Source organism: Homarus americanus, unplaced genomic scaffold (genome assembly GCF_018991925.1).
Source record: "Homarus americanus isolate GMGI-L3 unplaced genomic scaffold, GMGI_Hamer_2.0 scaffold44062, whole genome shotgun sequence".
NCBI lineage: Eukaryota > Metazoa > Arthropoda > Malacostraca > Decapoda > Nephropidae > Homarus > Homarus americanus.
Genome location: NW_024743150.1, coordinates 52501 through 64132, shown reverse-complemented (window position 1 = coordinate 64132; position 11632 = coordinate 52501). Strand labels below are relative to the sequence as shown.

General features: G+C 31.3%; 1 protein-coding gene across 1 annotated transcript in view; it reads left to right on the top strand.

Annotated features, from left to right (window-relative positions):
* Positions 1–9471: 9471 nt before the first annotated feature.
* LOC121877115 overlaps positions 9472–11632 on the top strand; it is a gene marked incomplete at its 5' end in the record, with an annotated part of 44646 nt that continues 42485 nt past the window's right edge. The window contains one exon of the mRNA XM_042382743.1: positions 9472–9619. Coding sequence (XP_042238677.1) covers positions 9472–9619 — 148 coding nt within the window. The remainder of the gene's footprint in view (positions 9620–11632) is intronic.

The following is an 11632-nucleotide window of genomic DNA, read 5'->3' as shown; positions in this document are numbered from 1 at the left end:
AGCACACACAAAGATATATAATACAGCACACAAGATATATAACACAGCACACAAAGATATGTAATACAGCACACAAGATATATAACACAGTACACAAGATATATAATACAGTACACAAGATATATAATACAGCACACAAGATATATACAGCAATACAAGATATATAATACAGCACAATAAGATATGTAATAATATAATACTAAGATATATATAATACAGTACACAAGATATATAATACAGCACAAGATATATAATACAGCACACAAGATATATAATACAGCACACAAGATATATAACAGCACACAAGATATAATACAGCACACAAGATATATAATACAGCACAAAGATATGTAACACAGCACACAAAGAGATATGTAATACAGCACACAAGATATATAATACAGTACACAAGATATGTAATACAGTACACAAGATATATAACACAGTACACAAGATATGTACACAGTACACAAGATATATAATACAGTACACAAGATATATAATACAATACACAAGATATATAATACAATACTACACAAGATATATACTACAGTACACAAGATATATAATACAGTACACAAGATATATAATACAGCACACAAGATATATAATACAGTACACAAGATATATAATACAGTACACAAGATATATAATACAGCACACAAGATATATAACACAATACACAAAGATATATAATACAGCACACAAGATATATACAGCACACAAGATATGCACAAGATATATAATACAGCACAAGATATATAATACAGCACACAAGATATGTAATACAGCACACAAGATATATAATACAGCACACAAGATATACACAGCACACAAGATATATAATACAATACTACACAAGATATATAATACAGTACACAAGATATATAATACAGCACACAAGATATATACTACAGCACACAAGATATATACAGCAATAAAGATATGTAACACAGCACACAAGATATATAAATATATACACAAGATATATAACACAGTACACAAGATATATAATACAGTACACAAGATATATAATACAGCAATAATAAGATATATAATACAGTACACAAGATATATAATACAGCACACAAGATATATAATACAGTACACAAGATATAGTAATACAGTACACAAGATATGTAATACAGTACACAAGATATGTAATACAGTACACAAGATATAATACAAGTACACAAGATATGTACACAGCACACAAGATATATACACAGCACACAAGATATAACACAGCACACAAGATATATAATACAGCACACAAAGATATATAACACAGCACACAAGATATATAATACAGTACACAAGATATATAATACAGCACACAAGATATGTAATACAGTACACAAGATATGTAATACAGCACACAAGATATGTAATACAGCACACAAGATATATAATACAGCACACAAGATATGTAAATGCACACAAGATATGTACACAGCACACAAGATATGTAATACAGCACACAAGATATATAATACAGTACTAAGATATATAATACAGTACACAAGATATATAATACAGTACACAAGATATATAATCCAGCACACAAGATATATAATACAGTACACAAGATATGTACTACAGTACACAAGATATATAATACAGTACACAAGATATATAATACATATACACAAGATATATATAATACAGTACACAAGATATAATACAGCACACAAGATATATAACACAGCACACAAGATATGTAATACAGTACACAAGATATATATACCACAAGATATATAATACAGCACACAAGATATATAACACAGCACACAAGATACATAATACAGCACAAGATATATAGCACACAGCACACAAGATATGTACATGTAGCACACAAGCATATGTAATACAGCACACAAGATATGTAATACAGTACACAAGATATGTAATATACACAAGATATGTACACAAGATATATACACAGTACACAAGATATATAACACAGCACAATCAGATATATAATACAGTACACAAGATATATATAATACAGTACACAAGATATATAATACAGCACACAAGATATATACACAGCACAAGATATATATAATACAGCACAACAAGATATATAATACAGCAGTACACAAGATATGTAATACAGCACACAAGATATATAATACAGTACAAGATATATAATACAGCACACAAGATATATAATACAGCACACAAGATATATAATACAGCAATAACAAGATATATAATACAGCACACAAGATATGTAACACAGCACCACAAGATATATAATACAGCACACAAGATATATAATACAAAAGTACAGAAGATATATAATACAGCACAAGATATGCAATACAGTACACAAGATATATAATACAGCACACAAGATATATAATGTATAGCACAAGATATGTAATAATAAAAGTACACAAGATATATAATACAGCACACAAGATATATAATACAGTACACAAAGATATATAATACAGTACACAAGATATATAATACAGTACACAAGATATATACACAATACTACACAGATATATAATACAGTACACAAGATATATAAATACAGCACACAAGATATATAATACAGCACACAAGATATGCACACAGTACACAAGATATAATACAGCACAAGATATGTAATACAGCACAAGATATATAATACAGTACACAAGATATATAATACAGCACACAAGATATATAATACAGCACACAAGATATATAATACAGTACACAAAGATACAGAATACAGCACACGTAAGACATTATAATACACAATACACAAGATATATAATACAATACACAAAGATATATAATACAGCACACAAGATATACAACAGCACAATGTAAGACATGTAATACAGCAATAACAAGATATATAATACAGCACAAGATATATAATACAGTACAATAAGATATATAATACAGTACACAAGATATATATAACACACAGCACAAGATATATAATATAGCATGTAAGATATATAATACATTACACAAGATATGTAATACAGTACACAAGATATATATACAGTACACAAGATATATAATACAGTAATAATAAGATATATAATACAGTACACAAGATATATAACAGCACACAAGATATATAATATATAGTACACAAGATATATACAGTACACAAGATATGTAATACAGCATAAGATAAAATACAGTACACAAGATATGTAATACAGCAATACGATATGTAATACAGCACACAAGATATATAATACAGTACACAAGATATATAATAGCACACAAGATATATACTACAGCACACAAGATATATAATACAGCACAAGATATATAACACAGTACACAAGATATGTAATGTACAGCACACAAGATATATAATACAATACACAAGATATAAGCACATATACACAAGATATGCAATACAGCACACAAGATATGTAATACAGTACACAAGATATATACATAGCACACAAGATATGCAATACAGCACACAAGATATGTAACAGCACAAGATATATAATACAGTACACAAGATATATACAGTACACAAAGATATATATAATACAGTACACAAGATATATGTAATACAGTAAAGGATATGTAATACAGCAATAACAAGATATGTAATACAGTACACAAGATATATACTGGTACACAAGATATGTAAATACACACAAGATATATAATACAGTACACAAGATATATAACAGTACACAAGATATATAACACAGTACACAAGATATATAATACAGTACACAAGATATGTACCACAGCAATAACAAGACATATAACACAGCACACAAGATACATAACACAGCACAAGATATATAACACAGCACATATATCACAGCACACAAGACATATAACACAGCACACAAGATATGCACACAGCACACAAGATATATAATACAGCACACAAGATATATAAATACAGCAATACTAAAGATATATAATACAGCACACAAGATATATAACACAGCACACAAGATATATAATACAGCACACAAGATATATAATACAGTACACAAGATATATAATACAGTACACAAGATATGTAATACAGTACACAAGATATGTAATATATACACAAGATATATAATACATACACAAGATATGTAATACAGTACACAAGATATATAACACAGTACACAAGATATGTACACAGCACACAAGATATGGGTATCATAGTACACAAGATATATAATACAACACACGCATATATAATACAATACTACACACAAGATATATAATACAGTACAACAAGATATATACAGCACACAAAGATATACAACACAGCACACAAGACATATACCACAGCACACAAAGATACATAACGGTACACAAGATATATGGAAGCAGTTCACAAGATATATAACATAACACACAAAGATATATACACAGTACACAAAGATACATAATACAGCACACAAGATATAATACAGTGACACAAGATATATAACACAGCACAAGATATATAACAGCACACAAGATATGTAATACAGTACACAAGATATATAACAGCATACAAGATATATACAGTACACAAGATATATAATACAATACTACACAAGATATATATACAGTACAAGATATATATACAAAATACAGATATATAAATACATATACACAAGATATATAATACAGCATATATATGTAATACAGTACACAGATATATAATACAGCACACAAGATATATATAATACAGTACACAAGATATATAATACAGGCCAAGATATATAATACAGCACACAAGATATATACTACGAGTACACAAGATATATGAACAGCACACAAGATATATAATACAGTACACAAGATATGGTAACACAGCACACAAGATATGCAATACAGCACAACAGATATGTAATACAGCACACAAGATATATAACACAGTACACAAGATATGTAATACAGCACACAAGACATATAATACAGTACACAAGATATATAACACAAGTACACAAGATATAGTAACACAGCACACAAGATATATAACACACAGTACAAGATATATACACACAGCACACAAGATATATACTACAGCACACAAGATATGTAACACAGCACACAAGATATGCACACAGCACACAAGATATGTAAATAGCACACTAAAGATATATAATACAGTACACAAAGATATGTAACACAGTACACAGATATGTAATACAAGTACACAAGATATGTAATACAGCACACAAGATATATAATACAGCACACAAGATATATACAGTACACAAGATATATATAACACAGCACACAAGATATATAATCCAGCACACAAGATATATAATACAGTACACAAGATATGTAATACAGCACAAGATATATAACACAGTACCATCAAGATATATAAATACAGCACACATATATAATACAGCACACAAGATATATAATACACACAAGATATATAATACAGCACAAGATATGCACATAACACAAGATATATAACACAGCACACAAGATATATAATACAGCACACAAATATATATAATACAGCACACACAAGATATATACTACAGTACACAAGATATATAATACAGTATACAAGATATGTACACAGCACACAAGATATGTAATACAGTACACAAGATATGCATACAGTACACAAGATAAGTAATACAGTACACAAGATATGTAATACAATACACAAGATATATAACATGCACACAAGATATATAACACAGCACACTGTAGATATATACAGTACACAAGATATATATAACAGTACACAAGATATATAATACAGCACAACATATGGCTAAGTGCCACAAGATATATAACACAGCACGATATATAATACAGCACACAAGATATGTAATACAAAGCAATAACAAGATATATAATACAGCACACAAGATATATACACAGCACACAAGTATATATAATACAGCACACAAGATATATATACAGTACACAAGATATATAACACAGTACACAAGATATGTAATACAGCACAAAGATATATAACACAGCACACAAGATATATGGTAATACAGCACACAAGACATACACAGCACACAAGATATATACAGCACACAAGATATGTAATACAGCACACAAGATATATACAGCACACAAGATATATAATACAGCACACAAGATATGAACACAATATATATAAATACAGCACAAGATATACACAGCACACAAGATGCACAGCACCATGATATGCACACAGCACAAGATATATATACCAGCACACAAGATATATAACATGGAAAACACAAGATGCTATATAATACAGCACACAAGATATATAATTATACACAAGATATGCAATACAGCACAAGATAGTATAATACAACACACATATATATAATACAGCACACAAGATATATATAATACAGTACACAAGATATATAATACAGTGCACATGTAAGATATATAATACAGTACACAAGATATATACAGCACAAGATATACACACACACACATATAATACAGCACAAGACATATAATACAGCACACAAGACATGTAATACAGTACACATATATAAATACACACAAGATATGGAAGTAATACAGTACACAGATATATAATACACATATATAATACAGTACAATATATAATACAGCACACAAGATATAAGTAAATTACAGCACAAGATATATATAATACAGCACACACAAGATATATAATACACACAAGATATATAACATGGAAAGCACACAAGATATATAATTACAGCACAATATATATAATACAGCACAAGATATATAATACAGTACATATATATTACAGCACAAGATATATACAGTACACAAGATATATAATACAGTACACAAGATATATAATACAGTACACAAAGATATAGTAATGAAAATAAGATATACACACACATATATATACAGCACACAAGACATATAATACAGCACACAAGATATATAATACAGCACATGATATTTAATAAGCAAAAGCTAACAAGATATATAACACAGCACAAGATATATAATATGGAAAGTACAATATATACTACACAAGATATATAATACAATACTACACAAGATATGTAATACAGTACACAAGATATATAATACAGTACACAAGATATGTAATAAAGTACACAAGATATGTAATACAGTACACAAGATATGTAATACAGTACACAAGATATATAATACAGTACACAAGATATATAATACAATACTACACAAGATATATATTACAATACGACACAAGATATATAATACAATACACAAGATATATAATACAGTGCACAAGATATATAATACAGTACACAAGATATATAATACAGTACACAAGATATATAATACAGTACACAAGACATATAATACAGTACACAAGATATATAATACAGTACACAAGATATATAATACAGTACACAAGATATATAATACAGTACACAAGATATATAATACAGTACACAAGATATGTAATACAGTACACAAGACATATAATACAGTACACAAGATATATAATACAGTACACAAGATATATAATACAGTACACAAGATATATAATACAGTACACAAGATATATAATACAGTACACAAGACATATAATACAGTACACAAGATATATAATACAGTACACAAGATATATAATACAGTACACAAGATATATAATACAGTACACAAGATATATAATACAGTACCTGAATATATAATACAGTACACAAGATATATAATGCAATTACTAAGATATATATTGCAATTGCACAAGATATATAATGCACCACAGATATATAATACAGTACAAGATATATAATACAGTATATAATACACAAGATGTATATACTGCACAAGATATATAATACAGTACACAAGATATATAATACAGTACACAAGATATATAATACAGTACACAAGATATATAATACAGTACAGTACACAAGATATATAATACAGTACACAAGATATATAATACAATACACAAGATATATAATACAGTACACAAGATATATAATACAGTACACAAGATATATAATACAGTACACAAGATATATAATACAATACACAAGATATATAATACAGTACACAAGATATATAATACAGTACACAAGATATATAATACAGTACACAAGATATATAATACAGTACACAAGATATATAATACAGTACACAAGATATATAATACAGTACACAAGATATATAATACAGTACACAAGATATATAATACAGTACACAATATACATAATACATACACAATAAAATATAGTATCAGTAAAAGTCCAAAAATCCGGACTGCTTGGTGATTGGGTCGGTCCGGATTTTCGGATTTTCCGGATTCTCAGGCAGTACTTTTAAAATTAAAATTTAAGGAGGAATAAAGAAGAGATGAACAGGTACATTTTGATAGTTTATTCATTAGCAAATATAGCATGCTTCATTTATCAAAACGAGCAGTTTTAATGAAAAAGCTGTGACTTCTAGAATTTTATTCTTTGCCTTTTTGATATCATAAATTGTAGACTTTCCAATGTTGTATTTTCCATTAGAACAGTATTGCTCACACCACGTACTAGTTTCTTAATTATTTCAAGTTTGTCACTCAATTTCAACGTGTTCTTCTTTCTCTTCACACAACGAAGTTTATCTACTTTAGGAGCCATTATTATGGGCTTGTACAGTAATCTGTAAATGGAAAGAGTAAGACTCAAAATATTGTTCTATTCATACTGTGCTTGATATAATGCATTCACGGAATGTAATATTTTTGCTAAAATGACGTACGTATTACAGTGGAAAGTGGGATAAAATCGTGACGAAAACAATGACTTTCGCTTTCTTTCGTTCAAAAGATGTTACCGTAATCACTTTTCGAATGGTTTAGTTAAAAAACTGTTGTATTACAATAATATTCCCTCCTAATTGACTTGAATAAATAATTGAATGGAAATATACAATATTTTTGTTGAAACTACCCGCGTTTTAGTGTAAAGTGTTGTAATAATAAATGGTAAACAATTTGCCTTCGGCACTCGTGTTTCAGTTTATAGGACGTAGAGCGTTTTTACTGAAGGTTTTGTTGTTCGCTTACCCTCAAAAACGTGGGTCGAACTATAAACGAGGAATATCATAAATTAACGATTTCTTGGTCAAAAAATCAGGGTCGACAGATAAACGAGGGGGGTTTATAGACGAGTATATACGGTATGTTGTCACAGTTTGATTGCTCGATTAAAGTGGAGACCACGTGGTCGCTTGTTGTCGCTGTGCAGCTGTGGCGCTCACGCATGCGCACATACACACAAAAGCCCGCTAAAAAAAAAAAAATAATTAGTTTTCCAAAAGTCCGGATTCTCGGGTGGTCCGGATTTTTGGCATCCGGATTTTTGGACTTTTGCTGTATACAAGATATATAATACAGTACACGAGATATATAATACAGTAGACAATATATATAATACAGTACACAATAAAATACAGTACACAAGATATATAATATAGTTCACAAGATAGATAATACAATACACTAGATTGATAGTATAGTACACAAGGTAGATAGTACAGTATACGATATAGTACAGATTTCTTATTCTTGTGTTTCAGCGCACTATCTTTGGCATCACTCCTGAGCAATTGTTGGCACGTGCTGAGATGAAGGCTTCTGACCAACAGACAGAGAAGTTAGCCAGTGCTATAGAGAAGAAGCTGGAGAGAGAATGGGATAAAATGGCTTCATTTATGGATCCAGCTGGTGAGAAATGCTTGTATATGTATTATATCTTTAAATTGGCTTTCTTTATGTTTCAATACAGGAATGGCTCGGTATTCCCAACCCCAGTTGTTCGCAATCCTGCTTACAGTATTCATAGTTGATATTTTAACACCCATATATAATATAAGCAAAGCATATTCTGCTTATTTGCAAGGAGTATAAGAAAAATAATATCCATGAAGATGGTATATTGCTATAAAATAGGAAAACTTAAGAGTGTGTATGTGTGGCTACACACACAAAATACAGATAAAAAAGCCATTTTTTTCTAAAAAACAGTTTTTGTGATGTAGCTCGGAATACGACGCTCAGCAATGTTACTTAGGTACAGTAGGATCTCGCCAATAACGACTTCCACAATAATTTCAACATTAACGGTAAGTTACAATAGACACCCATTTTCAATAATAACGTCTGGGTTCTCTTGAATAACGGAGATTAGATTTTGTGGGAAGCGTCCGAGCGCATCAATGATAGCGTTTGTTTGGCCTCCATGTTGATGACGTAGTTGTCCGCTCTGCCTCACTCATTCTCACACACGCTCTGTGGAATACAGCGCTGCGCCCACGTGTGAGATTTTTGCCTCTATAACCAGTGGTTGTGAGGTTCGGTGATCAACAATGGCTTCCGTGTTTTTGCCTGTGGGGGCTGGGGGAGGTGGTGGAGGGAGTGATTTACCGCCTGAATGCCCGGGAACTTTTAAAGTGAATGAGAAAAAAGACCCCAAAGCTAAGAGACAAAGTCACAAGAAGCATGCCTACTCGATCACGGATAAAGAACAGATTGTTAAGCTCATTGAAAGTGGTGGACGGAACATTGATATTGTGAAGAAATTGAACTGTCCTGAGTCTACAGTGCGAAATATTAAGAGGAACTTAGAGGAGACCAAGAAGAGTATTGCGCTGGCTAAGAAATATTTCGGTAGTGATGGAAATGCAAGGCGAGCTATGAATGATAAAAGTGATAGAAACAGGTTGATAGTGATAACAGAGCATTTTCTTGTGAAATGGTTTGCTTGTAGAATGAAAGACAATGCAAGCGGCCCTCAGATACGAGATCAAGCAAGGGTATTGTACGCTGCTGTAGCTCGAAAGAAAAACATTAAGCCTCCCCCTCCTTTCAATGCCTCAGTAGGGTGGCTGCATAAGTTTAAGATTAGAAGTGGCACAAAGTATGCAAAGTATCAGGGTGAGGCTTCGTCTGCTGACTTAGTGGCTGCAGATTCCTTCCCTGAAATTGCCAATCAAATCATTCAAGAGGGAGGTTATACCCTGGATCAAATTTTTAACTGTGATGAGACTGGGTTGTTTTGGAAAAAATCCCCTAAAGCAACATTTATCTCTAAGAAAGAAAAACAGGCAAAAGGTGTGAAAATGGCAAAGGATCTCTTTAGTGTCCTCCTAACCTGTAATGCTTCAGGTGACTGCCTTATGAAGCCTCTGGTGCAAATATAAAAGACCAAGAGCTTACAAGGGATGTGATATGTCCAAACTGAATGTCTACTGGGAAAAGACAAATAAAGGCTACATGTCCACGGAGTTATCAAAGAAGTGGTTTGATTATTGTTTTGTTAAGAATGCCAAAGAATACTGCCGGAAGAAGAATGTATCCTTCAAAGTGGTGCTCTTTCTAGACAATGCCCCCAGTCATACACGATTTCTAGTAGGACGTCACCCTAGCGTTGAGGTTGTGTTTCTACCACCAAATACAACTTCCAAAATACAGCCACTAGACCAAGAAATCATAGCAAATGTAAAGTTGCTGTACTACAAATATGTCCATGACAAGATGAGGAAGGAAACTGATAAGCAAGAAGAAGTGAAGGAAATTGCTGAAACTGTGAGCAGTAGCGAGGAGGAGGAGGAGGAGGGTCCACCCCTCGCCGCTTCCGCTACTCCGCCTGGCTCACACACCGCCTCCACTGCTCTGCCTGCCTCACTCACAGCCTCCGCCTCCACTCCTCCTCCTCCTGGCGTACTTTCAACCTCCACA